The 25,487-nt window shown below is 44.7% G+C and overlaps 1 protein-coding gene across 5 annotated transcripts in view; it reads left to right on the top strand.

Annotated features, from left to right (window-relative positions):
- ATP13A2 (ATPase cation transporting 13A2) overlaps window positions 1-25,487 on the top strand; it is a 749,950-nt gene that overhangs the window by 470,882 nt on the left and 253,581 nt on the right. For all 5 annotated transcript variants that reach the window (XM_069611124.1, XM_069611127.1, XM_069611125.1 and 2 more), the window contains exons 10-12: window positions 3,591-3,657; window positions 4,612-4,743; window positions 19,848-20,015. In XM_069611124.1, coding sequence (XP_069467225.1) covers window positions 3,591-3,657; window positions 4,612-4,743; window positions 19,848-20,015 — 367 coding nt within the window. The remainder of the gene's footprint in view (window positions 1-3,590; window positions 3,658-4,611; window positions 4,744-19,847; window positions 20,016-25,487) is intronic.

Raw genomic sequence — 25,487 nt, 5'->3', positions numbered from 1 at the left:
CCCCTTCTCTACTCTCCTTACCCTCACCACTGCTTTTGACTCTGCCAAATGTCCTACTGCATCAATCTCATATCCTCTCTACACGCACGTGAAATGTCTTTTGAACCGTCAAGTCATGCTAATGTCGCACCATAGCTTTCTCTCTCCCCAAAGATGATTTTTCTTCTGGCCTCTCTAAAATCCCCAAAATATCACTCTGTCCACCCTTAGATCGCTCCCCTCTCTGTCCTTCTCATCTCTCGTCCACCACTCACTATGAGTCTCTCCCACTTTCCCTGCCATGCAGAAACCTTCATCTGCACCGCTAACTTTTCTTGCGCTCCTATTGATCCTGTTGCACCCAACACAATGAAAGCGCTTGCTCTTCTGCCCTGCTCTCACCTCTCCAATCTCCCCCTGCTAATTGGCTTATTCACAGCCTGCTACAAAGTGGACATGGTCATTGCCATCCTGATGGTTGCGTCTGACCCGAAAATCCCTCCTGTCTTCCAAACACATTGTCAAATGCCTTCAGGTTGACGCACTACACAACCGCCTCCAATCTGGCTTTCACAGCAAACCCTTCACAGAAACTGCTCTCACACATGTCTCTAACTTTCATATCCCTACTCACCACTCTTTCCTCCATCTTTATTCTTATCAATCTGTTCTCCTTGTGCAGTGTTTTAAAGAGGCTCAGCTTCACCTCACTGATAAGGCCCAACAAAGCTGACATGTCTGGGGTTGCTGATCGCACTCTTGTTCAGTGAAGAATTGCCTAGCATTTCGGTGCTGGACTGCCCTTGTGGTTGGGACCAGAGTCTTATACAAATGGGTATTTCTCATCCGGGAGGGGTACAGTGAGCAAAAACATGGTTGTAGACTCTCCTGAATAGGATACACCCCATAAGGTTACACAAACCATGTTCATTCTTACTAAAGGGGCTCCCATGCTTTTGCAAATATAATCTCAAAATGGCAGTACCCGGCATGTTAATCCCTGTCCTGAAGCCATCTTGTTCTTTGGCCGCCTTCCTGCCATCTCAGGTCCAGAAAAGTGATGTAAGGTATACACTTTGGTGAGTTTCAGCTTGGATTCCAGAGAAAAGTGCTGAGTATATCTGGCCTGGTGGAAATGGGGGTTGGACTTCCTGGTCGCAACATCCAGGTCCAAGCATGTTTTCTGCTGGGCCGATTTGGTCTTCGTGGCTGTCAATGATAGGACAGCTCTTACATGTTGGAATGATGCAGATCTTTGCCGTTGGTGGGCTGGGATAGGCCGCAGCATCAGTTTTGTATAAAATGAGTCCTCCAGCCGTTCTTCAGTTAATCCAATTTAGCCTACACCCTAAAGAAGAAATCATGTGCTGGAGACCTGGAACACTGCTGCTGCAGACAACCAACATTTCCAAATTCTTCTCCTGGTGGAATCCTGCTGCTCTTGCTATGAACCTACATGGCTGGTGTTGGTGCTTCAAACCTTTGACTGTTGTGACCAATCAGTGCAGACCCCTGCACCAGAAGCCCACCATCAGAGGACATCAAAAATGTCCTGCAACCTTCCAGTGGGTTGCCCATCCTCTGCAATGACTGCGTTGGTCAATGTTCCAAGTTGAAGCTTTCAACTGTGTGGGTCTTTGACTGGTGGCCTAATATAGTCTCTCCTGCTAATTGTGCTTCTGTCCTGCATCAAGAGAGGCCTTCTTGAAGCTGCAGCTTTGCTGCTATCATGAATCATGCCGGCTTAGCTCTGACCAGGGTTTATTAGCTTTTGATGTGTCCTGGAGGTGTTCTAATATGTTGGGGAACTACTGTGCCTGCTGTGCTGTCTTGCCGCTTTAGCTGAAAGGCCATCAGAGCCCTCCCAGAACCCAAGAGCGGAACAACTGCATAGCTGGACCCAATCCTGACACCATCTTCAGCCACTGCACTTCTGGTCCTTGGACCTTGATTGATGCGACCAGTGGCAGAAGTGTCCCCAGTGACTTCAGTACCCTAGGGGTGGGCATTCAGAAAATCAGAGTAAGTGACGTGAGTGCAGGGGCCCATTTACATGACCTCCTCCTCCTCCCATAGGGATTGTATGAGCATAGTCCACTCCCCAACATGCTCTGACCTGGCTGTGATTGGGGCAAAGTATCCTCCCCAAGGGTAGCCCCTAATGTGATGGGATTGAGAGAGTACCCCTGAAATTCGTATTTGCCTTCTAAAGCCAAACATGCTTTTAAAATACATTCCTTACCAACCTGTTGGCTTTGCCAAAGCTTGTGCAGGGGAACTTGAGACTTCCTAACCACTCCCCTGTAAGGTGATCACCTGGAATGTTGACTCTTTTGAGGCCACCAGGCCTACTTACTCGATGGGGAATGACTGCTGAGTTGAACTGTCTGCTTTAGGGTATATAGTTGATCGTTTCACTTTACATACTACAGTTTCCTTGCTTTACTTCATTGAATTGCTTTGTTGTGTTATTAGTGTAAAGTGCAATTGGTCTAATTTTGAGACTGCCAACTATGTATGTAAGTGTGCTTTGGTGATATACGCTTTCCCTATATTTAACTGCTTTGTGTGTTAACGGGCAACACAAATTTGTATATTTTATACTTGTGTGTGGACGCCAATGTTTGATTTCTGTATGGTTGGCTCTTCCTATAAACCACCATCCATGTTTCATGGAGTATTACTGCTCTTTCTAGAATACCCTGATAAAGTAGCCTAGGTGTCGAATACAGTGTTCATTAGGTTGTCCCCTCCGAAACCATCCTATCTTGCCGAACCATAATATTGCCCTACAGAACAATATGCTGCGTTTTGGGGCAAGGAGGTCTGACACTGTCCGCCATCATTTTGCCAATAGAAAATGACTAACCCTAATGAGATTGGGAGAAATGATAACCTAGAAGCTACCCAAGATATTACACCTGACAGGAGTGAGGGTATTTTAAGCAGACCTTCCTGTTGGAAGGTAATTTTTTCATCAGGCGTTCTAGTGCACTCTAATTTCTTCTGACCTTCTACATTCCATTTTTAGCCACTACCTTTTATGTTCATAGCCTTCTTGTTCACACCACTTAATCTTCATCCCAGGACCAATGGGACAATACATTAGCAGTGTCCTTGGTTTCCAAGACATGTTCTTTGGGATAAATGCTTCCTAGCCAAATGGCAGTCTGTGGTTAAAGTCAAGGCTTGTCTTGTACAATGGTCTCAAACTAAGTCTGTGGCCTTGCTTGACCATTTTGCTCTTGAATGCTCATTTACCTTTGGGTGTGTCATGATTGCCCTTAATGTCTGATCTTCCCTTTAATGCTTTCTTCTGTTTTACATTTTTGATAATGCTCAAATGTCGTAGGGCTTGTTGACAGGCCTTCAAATGAGACATGTTAGTTTGCATAATGTAATGCCTAAACCATTTTGTTATCATCCTGTATGCCAGGTACAATAGACATGGTTTAGTGATTACTGAGACAAATGTTACTGGTTAGATGGGGCTACATGGGCCAATAAAATCCTCCTGGTATTTTACCCTTTGGTACTGTAAGGAGAGGTCTTTGATGGAGGCAATTCTTATACCCTCAACTATTTCTAACCTCCTTGATTGATATTCACAGCAAAGTGTGACTCTTCGGAACATGGTGAAGATGTCTGTGACGGTGAAAGTTCGCCTGGGATCTGGTGGTGAGTATGGAGTCTGGTGCTCAACAAAGGCAGTCTTGACTTTTGGGGTCATTGTAGGGAGTATATGGATTTGTTCAGTTTTTTGTCTGGGTATGACCAGGGACAGGGAAGAGGATGGTCATTTGACCCAGGGATCCTCACTCCTCACTCCTTGTTCCTTGACTTATCTGGCAAAGGCATGGTTTGTCCTTTGCCCTCGTGTCCTATAGTCCACTGTCCTTTTCCCTCTCAGGCCCAGTCATGCTCAGTACTTTGCAGCCCTCGGCTCAGGAACCACTTGTATTTGTATGCCCCTGGCCCTAGAATTACCTATTCATGTTCACGCTGCCCTTGAAATCTCCTGTCCTCTTTCCCTTCTGGCCTATGAGCTTACGTTAATGTTTCCATCTAGCCCAAGAGTATAATGCCCCCCCCCCACCCACATGTTTTTCCCATTTGTCGATTAATCCCCTGTCAAGTGGTCTCTCTAGCTTTGAAATGTCCTGTACCTTCTAGCCCTGAAATGTCCTGTACCTACTGGCCCAAGAATATTGTGCACCCTCTTTTTCAGGAGGCCCATGTTATTGTATCACCTTTACACAATATACAGTTCATGTGATGGGTGCAACACTGTCTCCTCATGCCCAGGAACCCACTGTCCTTTGTCTCACTCTAGTCCATAAATAACTTACCCTTTGTTTCTGGGATCTAGTGTCCCTTTTAGTTTTGGGCCCCTATATCCTTTACTATGGATCCTCTTCATCTCAAGAATCCCTTGTACCTAAGAATCTAGTATCCTTCATATCCTCTGGTCTGTATCGCCTGTATATCGCAGATATCCTAAATTTTCAGTGGCTCGTTGATGTCCCTTCCACTCTGTTGACCTTTTCTGGTACACTGCATTCCTGACCCAAGATATTGTCCGGCTAGCAGCATAGATTGACATAATGACCTGCTGCCTTGTTGCATTTGCAGAGGAGGTGATGGTGAGCGCCGCAGACCTGGTGCCTGGTGACTGCATCCTTTTACCTTCAGATGGCTTATTACTGCCGTGCGATGCAGCCCTGCTTTCGGGGGAGTGCATGGTGAACGAGAGCATGCTTACAGGTGAGGGGTTACCTTATGCTTACAGGGGAGGGATCACAGGTTAAGACGGCAGAGTGCTTATAATTCAAGATGGCGATGCTCTCACTGAAATGTGACTGAGTGCTGTTGAGGGGGGTCTAGAGTGCTAAATTATCAGAATGTGTGTTTAGATGTGATGACTGATTATTGAAACCTGGAACCATCTATGTCAACAGGTGATGGAGCGGAATGATTACTGGCAAGGGTGGGTATGCTGACTGAAAAGGGGGTCGGGGGAGGGTGACTTCTGAAAGGGCAATAATTGAAGGGCTCTTGCTTGCAGATCAAGAGCAGAGCAGAGCATTGGCATGTGAGAGAGGGCAGACGTTTACAGTTTAGGAGTTCAGTGCTCCGAGGTAAGGTGAATAAAGTAGACACAAGAAGGAAGACATAGTAGTATTATCTCTAGCCTACTCGTGAGCACTCGTGGTATGTGCATTAAGCATGCAACTGAGGGAGGGTCAAGCAAGGAGGGTGCACAGCTAAGAATGATTGTAAAATGTGTAAATAGGTTGGAATCAATGGAGAAGGTGCCTACAGTTGAGGGAATGGACAAGGTGATGGCTCAGATTAGATCTTATATTGTGACTAGGTGATGGGGATACAGTGTGTGTGTTTGTGTGTGTGTGTGTGTGTGTGTGTGTCTTTGTGTGTACAAGTAAAGTGGGGAAATATGTTGGCTGATAAAAGGTTAGAGAGATGGGAAAGATGTGATACAAGATGTAAAGAGCGCTAGCAGTTTATTGGCAATTCTGGGAGCACTAAAAGTGCCATCAGTGCTCCTAAAATTGCCCAGAATTATTTTCTGCCCCGGCAGTTAGTGTATAGAGTACTTCCCATGTTCCACACCCAGCGGGAGAGTCTAAAGGTATCTTGTGCAGTGCAAAGTTACATTTTATTAGTCACCAGCCATAGTAGCTTTACGGACAACCTTGAGATATTCAATAATCGTGTTTTTAGAAGCAGACACCCACCCAAGGAGATTTGCCAATTTAGTCGTAAAATTGAACACCGGCTATTACAGGTTTGCTGGGAAATAAACTGAGGCTGCAGGCAGAAGAAATGAAGCACTTTGTACGCCTAATAGATTGCAGGCCTATAGAGAAAGCTGAGATTCCGAGAGATGCAGAAGCCACCAGGTAGCCAACAAAAGCATTGTCAGACAGGAGGAGGTGGAATGCAAAAAGGGAATTCATGTGCCTGAACAACACAATGCATATGAAGAAAGAAGCGAAAGAGCAGAGTAGGAGGATGTCCTAGGAAGACGCTGCAATCCAGAAGGAGAAAGACCTTGGAGGCTTAGTATTACTTTGTGTCTGAAATCAAGAGGTATCCAAAAGGGTAAGTTATCTAGACAAATGAATGTGTGAAAAGTTCAAACAATTTGGACAACAGACTGGCATTTTCCTTGATGGTGAGAACTAACACAGTAGAGGAGACGGCTTCAGGATAGAGGACTTGAATCACTAGAGCTAAGCTACCCTTGGGATGATGTTATTGATCATCGCAGAGGAGTTAAGTCCTCAGGTAGACATGTATGAGGATCTGTGCTTGATTCTAAAGAGAACCAAGGAGATTCTAAAGGGCTAAACGCCCTTCCTGTGACTCAAACCTTAAAACAGCCATGGGAATGAACGACATTCAGTTCAAATAAAATTGCTGTGTTCTGCGCGGCCACATGTGAGAGCAAGGTGCTACCATTCTGTGTAGTATTTGGAAGAAGTAACCCAGGCGGCAGAAGGGAATGTGTTTTAAAGTGCCTGAAGTTCTTTGTGTAACTACCTGACTTTAGGACATTGGGTGAGTTCAAGTTAAGCAGAGCCTTTTTTATTCGAATTTGCTAATGTGTTTTGCTTGCTGTACTAATAGTTAAAAACAAAGAACAAAAGATAGATGACCATTTCTGAGATCAGTTTCACAAAGGGACAGGCTAGTAGAAATGAACAGAAGACCCCTTACCACTTTTAAGTTGGCAAAATGAGTGGCCCTTGACTCATAAAATTGTTAATAAATGTGTTGCTGCTTATACCACCACTCTACCAGCCTCATAGCTACATTGCCATGGGACATACCTTAGAAGGATCTTTAGGCTAATACCCAAAAATCAATAATAATAATAATCTAAATGAGTGAATAAAGTGCACGGGAGCAAGAAAAGCAAATGTTCATTGCAGGGAACCATGGGCAGGAATAGTTGAAAAAAATCATTAATCGAAAAATACAAAATGGTGGTGTTTCATGGTAGAAAGTAGAGTGACTTCGCAAAACATTGTTTCAGAATACTTTGAGAATATTGTTCGCTGATTGGTAAATCCAGATTGCTCTAAAGGGGAATCTATACAATGCCTAGCCCTATTGGCCTATCCTATCCCTCGTGGCCATTCTGTTAGCTCCCTCATAATAATGACTTTATGGTGGTACCTTCTTAGTTTCCCCAAACTTATGAATGGATAATTAACATTCTATTATGTTTAATTTAATCCTTAACGTTCAATTGGTGGAGCTCCTTTGGCCCTTTCTGGTGTGGGCCGCTTCAGTCATTGTTGGCCACTGCAATTGTTAGGTGTGAACAGTGTGGTAATAATTGTGTTTTTTACATCCTCATCTCATGAGAATGAAACATTGGCACCATCTTACCTTTCAGTGCCTTCAGGCTGCGTCAACTGGTAGGAGGGGGAGGGGGGTGGGTGGGTGGGTGGGTGGGTGGGTGTGTGTGTGTGTGTGTGTGTGTGTGTGTGTGTGTGTGTGTGTGTGTGTGTGTGTGTGTGTGTGTGTGTGTGTGTGTGTGTGTGTGTGTGTGTGTGTGTGTGTGTGTGTGTGTGTGTGTGTGTGTGTGTGTGTGTGTGTGTGTGTGTGTGTGTGTGTGTGTGTGTGTGTGTGTGTGTGTGTGTGTGTGTGTGTGTGTGTGTGTGTGTGTGTGTGTGTGTGTGTGTGTGTGTGTGTGTGTGTGTGTGTGTGTGTGTGTGTGTGTGTGTTTATTATCTGCTCCTTAGTGTTTCCTATTTCTTCTTGTCTTTGCTGACGTGTGTATCTATTCGGTTAGGGCTAATATGTCTTTGTTCGTTTGTCATTGCTGTTCCTTGTATGGCTGAAGGCCTACCTATGAATGCACCTGTGTGTGTGTCTGTCTCGGGATGCTATTTATTTCGTGTCATGAAGAGAACTATTACTACTGTGGATAAGGTTTGTTCATTGCCAAGATCTGTTAATGCATGTCTTATCTAATGACTGCTTACTTTGATATTTTATTTGTATCGCACTAGTACACAAGTGTTTCAGAGCGCGACAAGGCAAGGGAGGGGGACAGGGGAGAGCAAAAACAGCGATCTTACTAGACCCAGTGACATTGAGAACGTGCAAGCGCACAGGAAAGGGGAAAAGTGCATGGAATGGGGGGGGTGGAATGTGCGGAGCAGAGGAGAAACAGATAATAATAAATAATAATAAATAGAAGGCAATAAACGGTGGTAGTGCAGCCAGCAAGTGTTGTGTATATGGCAACAGACTGGGTGAGTCTGAATAATTGCAGGAAAGGAAGGACATGGGAGGGGGGGACTGTATGGGTACAGATAAAGTCCACAGTGCAAGGGGTGGCCAGGAGGAAGAGCAGGAGGGTGGCAGGGTGAGCAGGTACCTGGTCCCAGGGGAGAGAGGGTGGCCAGGTGCACAATGCTGAGAGAGAGCAGATCAGCAGGGGAGAATGGGAGCGAAGGCAGAAGCAAAGAGGAAGGTCTGTTGCCTATCGTGCTCCCTGTCTTTTGGGCCTACTCGCTTGCATCTTTATCTGTGCGTGTGTGCGCGCCCCAGGTTGACTCTTGGCGCATGATTGCTGATTAATAGTGTCTGCCGTCTTTCTGAGCATCAAGATGTGAAATACATGTGTGTGATACTGTTCTGTTTATCCCTCAGTGAAGGGATTTGGTGGGAATGACCAGGTGATTTGCTTGCTGCCTGGTCTTTTGGCCATGGATGTGTGTTCTGCCTCGTGCATTATGGGTTTTCTTAGTTTGTATTTCCTCTCGCGTGTGGGATGTAAGACGTTCATCCCAACAAGTCTGTCTCAGCTAGATAGTCAGCATGCTGCACATGTGGGGGGGACAGAAAACAGGCACACAAACATTTTGCAAGTTTCTCAAAGGTTTAATGTACGGGTCAGGATGAGGAGTAAGGCAACAAATAATACAATGGTGTTTCAGGAGTAAGAAGGAAGAGATCAAACCAAGAATAATAAAACCGGAAGGAGCCTTCTTGGCGTTCAGCTTTCCCCACAGTTGGATAGCCCCATAAGGAGTATAGAGAATGTGACGAATCGAGGAATTCAGTCACTTCTGCACAGGGGGGAGCCTTTTCATGTGCGTTTAGGGCAGTGAATCCACTACGCAATACCCTCACTTGGGGTAGAGGCAAGGGGCAACTGGATCTCATCAGGAGAGATCCCCGAAACCTTCCACCACTCATAGAGCTAAGGACTCCTTTTCAAACCCAACAATGCCTATTCTGTTGGGAGAGAACAAGAGAAATCTGTTTACATTTGTTATTGTGGTGTTTCAGAACAAATCCAGTATCTGTTAAGTACTGCCACGAAGAAACCCAATGGAGTCTTGTAGAGTATGGCTCAGACACTGAGAAAGGACTCCCAGAAGATGCTAGGGAAGCTCCAGACCAGCTTCATAAAAATTAGAGGAGAAGGCTTGGCAATGAGCGAGACCCGGGAGTCTGAAACCAGCTCCAGCTGGTGAGCTCAAGAGACTGACTGCTGACATCCAGACAAGCGAAACTCCTAGAGGAACAGGTGCCCGAAGAAACACTGTTCCATAGACAGCCTCACGAGAGGCTGTGAGGTGAAGTTTGGTCCCAGGAGGGACATATGTGAGGGTTCAGAAATGAGAGGTGGACAACTTTGTGAAGGTTTTTCATAAAATGCCATTTAATTAACTTAAAAAGGTTTGATAAATGCCTCACTATCTAATCCATAAAGAAGATTTACCTGCCTAACAAAATAAACCAAATGAAATGCTCTGACAAAAGGATTCTGCCCCTCACACTTGTACATATAACAAACATATGAAGGGAATATATGGCAGTTCAAATATAATAAAAACTTAATAAATGTTTCTCCACGTAACCCGGGTAATGTTCCTCTCCCCAGATTCAAAGCAGGGATTTGTATCAACAGTTCAAAATTAGGATAAGGTTCTTCTTGCGCCAAAAGTCTCTCACTTGGACTTTCCAACAGTTCAAATGAAACAACAACTCTGTCTCTCCACTTGTAGCAAAGTGTAAGGAGGAAGAATACTCAGAAATGTGCTAATTCCTCTGTACCTTAGAGACCCCCAACAACCTTGCTGGATTTTGAGACCCTTATTTCCCACTCTCTCATGTATTTTTAATGTATTTTGAACTCTGTGTTTCTTTTGGTTGTGGAGTCTGACAAACTCCATAGGCATCATCATTTACATTGTGTCACATAGCACCTTCAGTGTAGTGACACAGGGAAGTCTTTCAGATTTCCCCAAGGTTTAAATACCTTCTCTTAGATAAACTACTGTTTCCAAGAGCAGTGAAGGTAAATCGACTTTTCTTACATTGTACGTTCTAGACCCAGCACACACTATCTTTCAATAGTGTGCTGGAGGGTCTACTTAGTATCCCCTTTGCCTAGCTTCTCATGTAACATCTTTGTTACCCTTTCCTCGATGAATGGCTGGTGGCAGTGGTTTACTTTTAACTACTGTGGTGTGCGTTTAGCGCGGGCTGCGTTCGCAGCTGCAGTAAAGCACACAAGGGTGCAATTTTTGTCTTCTTTTTTTCGCCATTTCTTTGTGGCAAGGTCCTTCTTGAGATTTACTCTGTGCACCAAAACAGGTTTGGTCCCTTTGTTTGCTTTGCCTTTGGTGGGATTCTCGAGTGAAGCCCGCCTCTGGCTCCAGGGTGTCTGCCGGGGGAAGGAAGCAAGGGAGGTGCCCGAAACTCCCTGTGCTTAGTCTCCTAGGAGACAGAAATGCACTCTTAGGCAATCGGCTGGCTGTCTAGTAAGGACAGCCACCCAGCTGGGTGACTGACAGCTAGGCTGGAATGAATGGGAGAAACCTGCATAAAAGGCAAGGCTTTTTGGCTTGGAAGGCAGAGTCGACCACTGGATGAAGGAATCCGAAGAAGAGCTTGAAGAAGACGCCTGCTGCAACGCCTGGACCGTTGGTTTACCCGGCGAAGCCCTGCTGCTGTGCTGAAACTCTGAACTCGTTTTGACTAGAGGAGCCCTGCAATGACGACTTCTCCCCTTGAGTTGGTGGGACCAATCAACTCCAAAGTAATCCACCTGGACATCCTCTCGGAGCTGGTTGAACTTCCACTGCAGTTGCTGCTGGAACCGAATAGCCAGGGAGAGGAACACCAGATCGTGTGCGTTGCTTTTAAGTTGGCAAAGAGCTCCAGGAAGATCCTCTGGACTCCCAGGAAGCGGGACTGGCCGAGCCTGAGCCACCCCAACAGAATACTGGACCCCCAGATGCAAGGAAAGCCCATCTCAACAGCCAAGAGTCTGTGGTGGTGCTATTTGCTTAGATGCGAGGAGCTGAAACCATGAAGTGCCACTGAATAGAAGTTGGTTCTTTTCTGACACCAATTTTCCCGTTTCAGTGCAGGAGTCCTCCAGACATCCTCCCGCTTGTCCCTACGACTGAGCCCCAGGAACACGGGATCTGCAGAGCTGCACAGGAACAGAAGCCAGCCAAAGCCCTTTTCTTCTAACCAAAGGTACTGTACAGTCTAAGAGAACTTACCTCTTGTCGTGTAACCTCACTTTCTCTGCTAAGACCTGTCTTGGTTGCTCTGCAGAGTTGCTAACTGCTTCTTTACTTCACAGGCATTAACAGCTTGTGGTCTTACTTTGATTTCTTCTTTGCTACAAAGACTTCTAAAACATTGTGCAAGATTTTTACCTCCCTCTGAGAAGTGCTTCAGCTCACCTAGACGTTTGCCCAATTGACCTTGGCCTAGCCTGGCTCCCTGAATGACTATTCTTCCCTCTGTCATTGTGTTTGGTCTTCCTTCCAGGAAGGGGTTAACTAACTTTGCATTGGGGTGTTTACAAAAGTACTTACCTGCTTGCAGAATATTTGTGAGATCTCTTGTTTTGTCCTAATAACCTTTTCTTTTGAAAAACTCTTAAGTCAGATTCTAAATGCTAACAGTGATCTATTAATGTCCACAGTGTCTTGGTTACTAAAGTCACCTGAGGGTGTAGGAAGTGTCTGTGTGCCATCCCAAAAGGGTACTTACTGATTTAGAAATATTAAGAGTGTGCATTTTGTAGTGTATTTGTGTGTTATTATTATATTGCCCCTTCTGAAGAAGGCGTATTCAAACTGATTGTTAAATACATTAATAATTGTTTAATCAAGAAATCTTGTACGTAAAAGTTTATTTGAATACTTGTCACTGTGAATCTCTGTGTAACTCCCCTACAGCTCACATTGACCCCTCTTGAGATGAGCATGGCTGCTCAATCCTGCTACCAGCCTCTGTAGTACAGACTTATACCAAAGGTTGGGTTCCTATTGCCAGGAGATCAGGGTTGTTGTAGTGCACCCAAAGGGTACTGCATGCAATCTTACCTAACAAAGAATTCAACACATCAACTTCTTAGGAAACAAAAACACTTCCACAGTTCATCTATAGCAACAGCAATGTTTTGTCAGGATTAATTCGCAGTAATTCGCAACATACTGTAGTAGCATTGCCACTACTTCTTCACAGTTTTTAACCACAGCCACTTTCCCTGGTATACCCACCTGCCAGGACTAAAAGCTCCTAACTCTACTGCCAGTACTTCTGTGGTAAAGTTCACTTCGAGCAACTTAGCAAAGTCTTATGACTTTCAACAAGCTGAGCAATGAATATTTCTTCTGGAAAGACATGAAACACATTGGTGCTTTTTATGTCGCATGCAATGCAGGTTATGCTCCTCTCCTCCTGGATGCTCTCGATCAGGAGGGCAACTTTCCTGCCACAACAAAGTCTTTTGGATTTCAACATTGTTAGTATCAACTTCAGTATGGACTACTTCTGGGAAAACATTAAACATCTTGGTGTTTGTTACACCCTTGTTATTTCCGCATTCACTGCAGATTACGCTCCTCTCCTCCTGAATGTTTTCTATCAGGAGGGCAGCTCCTCTGCCAATCTTGTTTTCTCCCCCACTTACATCACCCAAATGCTGATATCTGCTTTTTATCACTCTTGCTCTTCCTTGGCATAGACAATGCTTGTTTGAGTCTTTATCAACTATTGCCTCTTCCTCTCTTTGGCAATAGGTATTACAATTGGCTTGCTTCTTGATTGCTCTTTCTTGGTCTTGGCAATATTGATTCTTATTAATTTTCTTTAGCTTTGCCCTCTCTTGGCTTTGGCAATGGTAGTTCGTTACCCTCTTCTAATATGGCCCTCCTTTGGCTTCAGCAATTAATTTGACCTTTGTATTTACAATTATAACCTTCTTGTCTGTTGTCAAAGTGCTTATTCTGCCACTTTAACTGCTTTGTATCAGATTGGTATGCTAAATTATTCTTATTCTGCCGCTTTAGTTCCTTTACATTAATTTGGTATTCAATATTCCCAATAGCCGCCAGCAGGTGATTACGGAGCATTCTGGAGTCACACAATACTAGTGAACTCTCTGGGTGCTGCATACGTGTCTGCTCGCTCCGCTGCCACTGCCACTTATACTTCCTCCGATTCCCGCTACACGTTAAGCTGCTTCTTCATGCTTCCCGTTGCGCACACTGGTCGGGAGAGGAGCGTTCTTCATTCCACTAACACTCCGGTGCTCACCTGCCACCAGGGTTTCCAGCTCTGCTTCCTTTCAACTTCTGCTGCCACTGCAACGTGGAGTCTTGAAAATTACTCCACCTTCTGCTTCTCCTTATGGCCTGCACCTGAGGGGGCCCATTATACTCATCGGTCCCTCCCAGGTGTTGGTCATAAGAATCACTACAGTGCACCTTGCAGTCTAGTGCCTCCAAATCCCTCTTCCTCGTCCCAGTACTTTGGGCATTGTGGGACTTGAAGTCCCTAATGTTCTCATTACATTTTTCTCGGTAAACATTGTACTAACTTCACTTCTGTTATTGACTACATTTTCAGGAAGAGATTTAAAAGGAGTCAATGATTGGTGTGTAATCAAAGAAGAGTTAGCTTTTTCAGAACTTAAGATGGTAATGTTCTGATGTCCACATTTAACGTACTCTTTGACTTCAACAGTTCTTACAATTCTAGATGTGGACAACTTTATGAAGGGGAGCGTTACGCCCGATAAATGGTTAATAAGGACATGTTTCTCAGCTCCCAGGATGAATAGAAATCTCACTTGGACAACAAGCCATGACATATTCTGGCATCACTGACATCTCTTCCTCTGAGGGAGACAAATACAGCATCTCAACCAACAGAGTCATCCTATTCCGTTGTGGCCCTTCTCTTCTCAGGTGATCCACCCGGCTAATTCCACCTGGTTAGGATCAGGTAGTGGCTGCCTTCCCCTGGCCACCTGGCAAGAGACTTTAGGTAGGGTTTCTGTGAGGACTCAGCAGGATTAATAACACATACCAGTGAGAGGTGGTGGGAAAACCCTCTCTGAGCCGATACCACTTAGCAGAAAGCACAGTGGAGCATGCCCAAAGAAGGAGCAGAGCAAAGGATGCGAGATGTGAATCATGGTTGCCGAGACTGGAGAAGAGAGAACTCCTCCCAGTGCCAATACCACGGAACAATAAATATGCCAAAGTGAATCTAGCAAAGCAGTGGAGGCCACGCACCAGCGCCATCCTGTCCAGTGTGAGGGAAGCACGACACGAAAGGACAACGCCAACCCGTTGATGTGGCTCATATCCAAGGAAGGTAACTGGTAGAGCGGGAGACTCGGAGAAGGAGGCAGTGGTAACAGTTGGTACAATCAGTCGGCACAGTACCAAAACAGAGTATAATGATTCATCTAATCCTACTCGTCCCAGTAACAAGAAGAGTAAGAATAACTACTGGGCTAATCCTACGACTAGTAACAAGGAGGGTGTGCATCACTACTGGGCTAATCATACTAGTCAAAGTAACAAGAAGTGTGAGAAGAATTAGTTGGGCATCATACTCATCCCAATGAGAAGGCTAATAACCCAGAGGATGAGAGAGCCAATAACCAAGAGAGTGAGTATCAACACTGTGGTGTTATCCTTGTTTCCTTAGTCGAAAAGGAAGTGACCAAGAGAGTGCGAGTTAACCAGGGAAAGAGAGACGGACTGGGAAAATACCCTTTAGAAATGGAATGAACTTGTGCAAAAGATAGCTAACTATCTGAGGATGTGTTAACAAAAAGGAACTGAGCTGAATAAGCTGATCCAAGAGAAGGGAATCCTGTCCTGTACATAAGCCGAAAGCATTTCTCAAGGCAACAGAGCTGTTACTATAGAGTTGGAAGCCTTAGCCATTGAGTGGGCGATAACCCATCTTAAATACTGCCTCACAGCCTGAAAATTCTGAATGGTCAGACAAGCGGTCATGGAGCACTTACATGACTAAGACTAAGGAAAGACTCTAACGCTAGAATAATGCACTGGTTCCTAGATTGCCTGCCATACTCCTGTACAATAGAGTATAGAAAGGGGAAAGCACAAGGCAATGTTGATTTCCTCAGTAGATTCCCAATCAAAGGGAAAGGGTACGTGACAAATCTATGGATCTCCTCAAAGGGGAGCCTTTTCTTGTGAGGCTAAGGAGGTGTGCCTGCTATGCAATATGCTCCCTAGGGGTAGAGGCAAGCAGGACCTCACCGGAAGAGACTCCTCCCTCCCACTCCACCCTCCCCCATGGGAATAAGGACTCCCGTTCTGATGAGGAATTGCCTTTACAAACTAACCATGCCTATTCTGTTGGGAGAGGACAAGAGAAATATATCTGTGTTTGTAACTGGTGTTTCAGAACAAAACCAGTAAGCACTGAACACAAAGAAACCCAAGGGAGTCCTAGAGAGTATGGCTCAGACACTGAGAAAGGACTCTCAAGAGATGCTGGGAAAGCCCTATAACAGTGTCATAAAATTGGGAGGAAAAAGCATGGCAACAAGCGAGACCCGGGAGTTTCAAACCTGCTACAGGAGGGATGCTGGTGAGCTGGAGAGACTGCCGACATCAACACAAGTGACTCATTGACGAACAGGTGCTTTGCAAGCACTGTTCTGTGGACAGCCTAACGCAAGGCTGTGAGGTGAAGTTAGGTCCCAGGAGAGCCATACCAGTGAGAGGTGGTAACTGAGAAGGGGGAGGAAAGGAAACTCCTCACCCTGAGCTGATACACTTGGCATAAAACACGCCGGAGCGGCGGGGCAAAGGATGCGGATGTCCTGAACCATGGTGGCCGAGATGGAAGAAGAGAGGGAACTACTCTCGGCACTGATACTACGGAATGAGAAATATGCTGAACTGTATCTAGTAAAGCAGTTAAGGCAAGCACAAGAGTCATCCTGACAAGCGTGAAAGAAATACTGAAGGAGAACATCAGCTCGGTAACGTTGCCCCTAACCAAGGAAGGTAACTGGCAGAGCAGGAGGCCCAGGGAGAGGGAAGCAGTGATAACAGTTGGTATCATCAGTTGCCACAGTACCGAAACGAGTATAGCAATTCAAGTAATCCTACGTCTACTTGCCCAAGTAACAAGGAGAGTGAGAATAACGACTCGGCTAATCCTACTCGTCCCCTTAACAAGGAGTGTGTGAATAAATACTGGGCTAAACATACTTGTATGAAGAGGTGTTAGAATAATTACTGTGTGGCATCGTACTTGTCCCAGTGAGAAGGGTAATAACCCAAAGGGTGAGAGTCAATAACCAAGAGAGTGAGAATCATCACTGGGGTCACCCAAGTTACCTTAGTGGAAAAGGAAGTGACCAAGAGAGTGAGAGTCAAGAGTGAGAGTCAACCAGAGAACGTAACTTTTATTTGTGTGTAAGAAAAACCAAGAGAATCAAAGACAAAGATGAGGAACTTTGATCAAAGGGATTGTTCAACACCGGGGGAAGGCATAACCTGAGGACTGGGAAAATCCCATTTATGAACTGAACAAACTTGTGCAAGATGGCTATGAACTATCTGAGGATTTGTTATTAAAAAGGAACTGAGCGCATAAAGCTGATCCAGGAGAAGCGAGTCATTCTCCTGGACGTTAGTTGTTTTATCTTGGTAGTAGGATCGGTATAGTTTAGTTTTGGACCAAGGACAGACTTTACTTTTGGACTTCTCAAACTAACAACGAGCACCCTAGTTAGTTTTGTTAGGTAGGGAAACCCATAGTATTGGGAATGTTGGGCCTTTTCTTGTTACATTAAAATGAAAACATCTTGGAAATGACATCTTCTAGTCTGTCTGACCTGCCACAGGAACCAAAGCATCCTTCTCTTTTCAGGTTCTACGTGGTTCCTCACGGAGTCCTAGGTCTCACCACTTGGGTAATGCCCTATTCCGATTCTTAATTACGGTTATAGGATGGCTAACAGGGTCTTGTTAATGCAAGAGGAAAAATGCCTAATTAAAGCAATGCAAAGTATCAGGAAAACACATTGGGCTGGGAGGATAGCTCAGGGGCACCATGTTTGTCTTTTAAACAAGACAACGCATAGCAATACAGGTTTGAATCCCGGTCTCGCGCTTAGAAACTGTTCTCCGGTATCAAGCATGTTATAAAAGAACAATTATAATTCTGATGACGGTACAAAGGCATTCCCTATTCTAAGGCTAAGTACTTCCTGTGGAGAGTCAGAAGGACATGCGTTTATTAAAGAATATAAAGAATATTATACTGCCCCTACTCCCTCTGATCAGTGTTCATTGTAATCTCCCCAGTAGTATGGAGAAAGGTGAGCATGATGCAGGAGTAACTCTGTGACTTTTGTACTTCTACTTCACATTTTTCCATACTCGCTCATTGGCTACATAGGTCTTTTCGCTTTGGCATGAGGAAGAGTGTAAAGACTTCTGAAATCAGGCAGAAATATGTCGGGGAAGGAGAGTGCCCAAGCAGGGCCAGTCATGCACTTGGGCTCCAGAATTGTTTTGCATTCCCGGAGAAATATCCACATGCTCTGGAGGAAAGGGACTAGGAACACAGTAAACACAGTAGTCACTTGATCCTTTTTACAGACACAATGCAGCCGTTCCTCATGCACCCAGCTTAAAGAGTGGGATTTAGATTGGATCACTCAGTTTCTGTTGCGAATCAAATCAAAGAACTTTTACATAACAATGAATAAATATATTCTAAGAAGAGCACTTAATTCAGGGTATCAAATGCTAGATTGGAACACATTTGGGTGAATTCAAAGCGGGAGGATGCTCTTTCTCATGTCGGTGTGCCTTCTGGGTGCATTCACCATGCCCTGAACCACAATTGAAAACTAAGAGTTTGATAATGTATTTAAATAAAAAACACGTTTAACTCAACACATTAATTCATGCAACCTGTATTTCACGGCCTCCTTTAAGTGAAGCGCCCTAAAGCAAAAATTATGAAGGATTCCCAGGGGTCTATGGGATGAGTGGCATAAGGCAAGGCCTAACTGGTGTAAGTAGGGGGTAATGGGCAAAGGGGTAAGGGGCGCTATAACAGGTGAGAAGTATAAGCTAAGTGGCATAGGGGGAGGGATTTTGAGGGGGGTAGAAAAAGGACTACTGGGTGAAGGGGTAAACAGTGTGTTTGAGTTCTAACTGTTGAAGGGGTTAGAATGCTAACAGTGAGTAGGAAGGAGGAGTGCTAACCACTGGTGCACAGAATATGAATGGGTGTGAGGACATGAGTCTGATGTATGATGGGGAGACAAAGCGAGATGGCTGATGAGTGAGGAGAATACTGTGGTTGCTAATTGGTATTGGGATGGAAAGCGGGGTAATGGGCGAAGGCAGGATAGAGAGGGAATGTTAACTAGTCAGAGGTGAATGTTAAGAGTTCGAAATGGAGAGGTGCAAGTGGGTAATACTGTGTGAGCGAGTATAGAGTGTGTTCATGGTTTACAGGATGATAAATGTGAAGCCAAATGATGTGGCAGTGAAAAGGGAGTGAGTGGGTGAGAAGAATAGGGAGTCCTAACGGATGAGTAGAATTTGGAGAAGTGGGAAGGTTTGTGCTGACTGACCAGAAGTGGCTTCCGTGTGTGAACTGGTGAGATGGAAAGGAGTGTGAATGGGAGAGGAGGATTGGAGTGTGATAATGTTGAAAAGGCTGATGAATGGGAAGCTGAGACAGGATAGAGGTAATGTAACTGGCCTGAAGAGTGACGGAACTGGTGCTCATTGGTAAAAGATACTTTGGATTGAGATGTCATTCGTTCTGTGTCTAATGCATTAGAGCAAAAAAGAAAATGCAGACACTGAATATATTATAAAATACACCTACATTGGTCAAGCTAATACAAATCCTATAGAAAATTGATGATCTGGATAGAATGTGAACTAGAGATTGTGGACATGTAGATTTTTATGAGGTGAATGGAATGAATGGTGTGCTTATTGGTGAAGTAGATGGTGCCTGTAGGTCAGGGGAATTGCCGTGAGTGTGATGAGAACTATCCAGTGAAATGGAGTAACCAGAGTGCGAACAGTTGAAGGGGTTACATAGTTCTAACAAGTGAGAAATTATAGTCCTAAAATGTAAGGGGGATAATGACTGCAGTGTGTTGGTATGCAAGGGGAAGAGTGGTAAAATTAAAGGGAGATAAAGTGGGTGATGTCTGGTGTGAGGTAAAATAAGAGTGCTGACAGGCAGGCGATGGTGTATGGAGTGAGAGCTAATCATTGTGGAGAGAAGCATATACACTGGGATGATGGGGATAGAGCAAGTGAAATCAGATGAGAGGCAGTAGAAATACAGATAACTGGGTGGGGGAGGGGTGATGGAGAATTCCACCTGTGGATACAGGAGAGGGCTGTAGTGATGGTGTTGTAACAGCAGGAGTTGGTGCCAGGTGAATGGGTAAGTAACGCATTTGTAAGTGAAAAGTGAGTTTGGCATACTGGTGCTGTAATTCAATGGGTGTCATATTTATTTTCCAGGTGAAAGCGTCCCCGAGATGAAGACCCCATTACCTCTGGGTTCTGATGCTGCAGACACCCTTTACTCACCTGATGAACACAAGAGACATACACTTTTCTGCGGCACCAACATCATCCAGGCCAAGTCCTACGTGGAGAAAGATGTGGTTGCTGTAGTGACTCGGACAGGTAACACTTTCTCACTTGCATTCCATCTTCCTCTGTGGTGAGTGAACTTCCAATGGTGCATTTTTCCTTATGTATTCGGCACCACCCAGGCACCAGCAGAATGGTTTTCCTAGGATGTGCAGTCTTTCACACCCAGTTCTGCATTGCCCTGATTCCCTTTGTTCTATTCTCTCACTCTTTTCACTTCCCCTCAAAACTCATCTTCTCCCCACGTTCAACCATTATGATTGATTTTTCATGTTGTTTTCCTTTTTTCTACTTGTAAATCCTTGTTCAGTTGTGCAACGTCTATACAGCATTTAGCCATAAATACTCTATAAATCCAAATAAATACATCCTAGAAACACCTTTCAGCTTTTAGGGGTAATGGATTTGAATTCAAAAGTCTGCTGGAGGGTATACGTGCACTCTCTATTGCACCTCCTTAACTCGCAATGCTGGCTTAAAAGCAAGCTATTCTGTGAGAGATGCAGAACTATTACAATATCTCAGACGCTTTTCACACACGTAGCAGCCACTCCTAGTCCATCTTCCATTCCTCATTGAATCCTGCATCCACTGTGATGAAGTCGGATCATCACTTGTCATGGAGGTGACTTGACAGCCTAGGAAATCCAGTCCGCAGGGCAGGCTTTTTAGGATGTGAGCTACCTGGTAGCAATTTTGAGAGGGGGTTGCCAAGTCCCCTTGCTCATTCATCTCCACCTTTGTAACCCTAAAGATTTAGATATTGAGTTAGAGGACTAAGACTTTGATAACAAAGGAACAAGCAAGATGGCCAGACTCTTCCTGCCCAACACCAAGGTTCCCTGAACTCTATGCAGCCAAATAGAAATCTCGAGTTCCAGAAGAGGAATGCTGCTTTAGAGAAATCAGTATCACATGATCCCTGCTTTAGAGAAACCAGTATCACATGGTCCCAACTCTCGCTAGAGATCCCAGCAGTGAAGTATGGAAATGGCATGTTATTCAGCCGCAGGGTCCTGTGGACTGACATGGACTCATGCAGATGCTCACCAAGGCCATCAGGATTACAGTCCAGCAGCAGACCGCTCGAGTACCGCCAAAGCTGTGATCAGACCAAAGATCATGCATTGGGACTTTTTGCCTGATTCTATAATCACCCCCAGACCTTTTAAGTCTCTGGTAACTGCAGACACATCACATATGGGGCATATGGTTTCATGGAGCCAAAAAGCCTATACAGGGGCTCTATGGCAAGGACATACATCAATTAACCAATGTGATTACATGATAGAGATCTGTGAACATACAGACCTGTAGAAAGAGAGAGAGAGAAATGGAATAGGCAGTTCTCCCAGAGCTGGTGATCGAACTACCAAGACTGCAGCGGAGAAGCTAGAACCCCTAAAACTCAGGCAGACAAAGAGGCACTGGAGGTCTTACAAAAGGTTGGCAGACTATTGAAGTTGTAGAGGATGAGACTGCTGAAGAGACTTCGTAGGGTGAAAGGAATGAGATTCCTGGAAGAGAACTGGAGGTTGCTGGGACAGTGAAAGAGCACTGCATCCCTTACTGAGAGAGAGGCACTGTATCCCTTGCAGAGGGAGTGAGGCACTGTCTATTTCCGGGGGGGTTGAGGGGGGGCACTGCTCCCCTTTCAGAGGGAGAGGGACACCATGCCCCTTTCAGAACGAGGGGAGAACTGTGCCCCTTTCCAGAAGGAGAGGGACACTGCATCCTTGAAGTGGAAGGGTCACTGAGGACTAGACTAGTGGTGGCTGGTGATTTGTTTTAATTGGAGGGGTTTAAATGTTTCCCCCAAATATGTGGGAGTGACCGAGCGTAGCAAGGGAGCCCGAACCAAGCAAGGGGGATCAGGATGGTTCTCTCCCTGAGAAATCTTTTAAAACATTCGTTTAAAATCATGCATTTTTTGCATAATGGGTAAAAAGCCACAATTTGCCATAGGTTCTGTAGAGTAAGACATTAAAAAATCCAATAGATGCAAGTCCTCACCATTGCACAGGAGCATTTTCCAGCACGTTTTCATAATGCCTTTGAACACAACATAGGTGTGTATAATAAACGTTCATATTGTCTGTACCATAGATGTCTATGGAAGCTGCAACAATGTGCCAGTATTACCATATAATAACAGAATCCTGTTGGGTTTGGTAGTTCCAAATGCCATGCCACAGTAAGGAAATATGTCTAGACTGAACCCACCAGTGTGGGTAACTAATGCCTTCCTGTTTCTTACCATGATAGACTTTTGGGGTGTAGCCTTCTAATTCTTGGGTCATTTATTTATGACTGCCTCCTCTCATGCATGCTTCTGGTGACTAGCTTTAAGTGATGCAAGGGTTGCTGCAGACCCTTCTCTGCTGCTGACAGACAACTAGCCTGTGAGTCCTGTTTTGGAATGACATCCTGTGAGTTCTTGCATCTTCTGCACTGGTTTGACACAGAGGTCCCAGAGGGCTCGACTCATTTCTGTCTCAAAGCAGGGCAGCCATCAGTCAACTTCATGTCTGGTCGCAAGCTGTGGGAGTCTGGTAAAGGTGAGTTTGGTGCAGGGTGTGGTTCTTAAACGGGCAGTGCCATCAGGTGCAAGCATGAAAATCGCCAACCCCATTTCAGAACATTCACCTTCCCGGTCTGAGAAGCTTCCGGTTCTCGGACTGGAGGTCTTGCGGTACCAAACGACATTTTCACCTGAGACAAGATAAGAAAGTTACTGCGGTGAGGCACGCATTTGGCAGATTTCCGAGCAGGGACCTCCTAGTCTTGGAGTCGATCAGGTGTCCTCTTGTACCACATCTGTGCATCTTGTAGCTACAGGTTTGACGCATAAAAGAGCAGAGCCATTGTCCTCTCGGGGTCCCAGTGCCAAAGCATTGGTACCAATTGCACCTAAGACCTTAAATGAGTGTCTTAAAAAGTGCAGAATGGCAGTCTCAGATATGAGGAAGTTTAAGAAGTCTTCAAAGGACTCAGTACTGGACGTGGTACCAGAGGCTTCTTCCTCCTGCATATACGTTGAAGCATAAAAGGCACAAAAAGCATCACCACTGATGCCAGGCATCCTCCTTCTGACTGAATCCATGTAATAGTCGCCATGAAAATGGGCGTTTTAAAAAAGAATTGCGTCAAAAAGGCTGTGGTGTGGTGCCCGTAATCCATGTAATAGATGCGAGGGACACCCACACAACCCCCAGACCCATTATAACGCACAAGGGGAGCGAGGGACTTCCCCACTCCCTTTGTGTGCTATAATAGAAACACTTTTACCGGGTCACATCACAGCCTTTTTGCTGCGATTCTTTTGTAAAAACAGACATTTTTATGCGTCCATATTACTGACTACCCTTCTGACAGGGTCAAAGATTCTAAACCCTTCCATGAGCCATCTGAAGAAGGTTCAGGCTCAGTACCAAGAAACGATCCTATCATTTTATCAGACATGGATGACTTGGATGCTTCTATGAACTTTTTGTACCACCGGGGGAGATCTTTGGTACTCCACGCCAGTTTGCAGCTACTCCCCCCTCCTCTGTTTTTGCCAGAGAGCCCAGATTATGACTGTTGTCTTCTGCCTCCCAATGTCTGACTTGGTTAATACTGCAACTCGGGGGGAACAACATGTATTAATGTACTAAGAAAGTAACCAATAAGGTTATAAAGTCCTATTCTGGATACCAAAGAACAAGTTACTTCCAATTTATCCTCCGCCACCTCTTCCTGCTGAACAGTGTCTGGGTCCGGTGAACAAAGAAACACCTTTGCTAACTTATCCTACCGTGGAACTAAGCCTTGCATGGCAGACACACATAGATAAGGACACTGACTCAGAGACACGTCTTCGCATCACTAGATTATTTATTTTGGTGCCTGGTAAACCCATCTATGCTTTAAACATCCTTCCTTCAGAGAAGCCGCATTCAGAAGTTCTGTTCTCCATATTGAATCCTTCAACTCCGGAAAAGCGTATTTTGGGAAGGATCGTTCTTTGCTTGAACACTCCCTTTACATTTGGAAAAAAGCTGCCTTCAAAATCACGTTTTTAAGTCTTTAGACTTAAAATGTAAGGCTACTGACGAGGAGTCCTTTGCCGTCTCAGGCCAGTTATCTGCCCGGTTGGCTGTGTTCACGGCTCATTGAGAAAAGGGAAGGATCCTGTTCCGCTCTCAAGTTTAGTCATGTCAAAAGAAGCTAAGCTTTGGGATGCTCAAGTGAAAAAAAATCCCTCCATAATTTCCCCTTTTCTTTAACACTACTCCATACAGCCACACTCCTTTTCATGTTATAATTTACAAATCTGGACAAATCTGCAGACATGCTTGCAGCTGAAATGCAAAAGAGTTTGCTTTCTGACTTTGAACCAGTCAACAAGCTGCTCTACAGCCGCTTCAGGTTGACAAATATTTGGCAGATGCAACTTCAAGAGTTTGTCAACCTGGCCAAGGTCATGAGAATATATGCTTGGTTGAGCGTGTTCAACCTTTATCCTGGCACAGGATATTGGCATAGCATAAATGTTGTGAAGGCGGACATCTGTTTGAATAGTGATCACTTCGGACTGCTATTGGCGTTCACCTCAGAGGTAATGTTATGTAAGAACATGCTATATTTCCTCTTCTTGGTGTAATTTCCTCTAATAGAAGAGGGCTGAAATGGGATATTTTGGATCCCGATAATTCATTATGGCTTGATTGCTTCTGCTGTTGGGGAAGTGGAATGTTTGCTCCTGGTTAGATCACCCCATTTTGTGAGATTGTATTCATTTAAAGAATCGCAAGAGAAAGCTCTAGCCTTAGTCTGGATACAGAGCAGGAAATCAATAACATTGTTTTGGCAAATATTCTAGTGCCATGAAAACTTGAATTCTAGTTTCTGATATAAACCCCTCATAGTTTTCAAGCTATTGTAAGAGCCAGTGAGTAATATACTATTGCTCGAAGAAATGGCAGGATGGAGCAAAAATGTGAACAATCAAGTATTGGAAGCTGCCTAGGTGAAAGACTCCAGTTTTATGGAAATTTGTTGATGAGCAATTATGATTAAAGAAAATTGGTCATTTTGGTTCCAAAATGCACCCCCCCAAAATTGGATAAATTATTTTGAAACTATGTAGAGTAAGGATGGAACAGTCGAACTGGACTTGAATTGTATCCGTCAACTACAAACGACTGGAAAAATCTCCCTTTTTTCAAATTGGAGGAAATGGTAAATGCAGTTTTGAGTTTTTCAAATGGCCCACTTTCCTGCCTTGGATTTCTGGCCCTTGATATTTTTTAAATATTATCGATTTATATTCCCAATTTAAGCACAAATGGTACAGAGACAACCCAAGGTCATACCAACCCATAGCATTGCCTATTGGCGTCTGTAGGGTGTTTTGGAGAGTAATTTACAGTAGAATTAAATTGCGGATTCATGAAAATAGCAAATCCAAATTATTTGGCCTCCGGCCATACTATGGTTGTGATCAGATTTGAAAACTAAGTC

Source organism: Ambystoma mexicanum, chromosome 8 (genome assembly GCF_040938575.1).
Source record: "Ambystoma mexicanum isolate Mex_15411 chromosome 8, UKY_AmexF1_1, whole genome shotgun sequence".
Taxonomy (NCBI): Eukaryota; Metazoa; Chordata; class Amphibia; order Caudata; family Ambystomatidae; genus Ambystoma; species Ambystoma mexicanum.
Note: the sequence above shows the minus strand (reverse complement) of the source record. Positions and strands in the feature narration are given on the sequence as shown.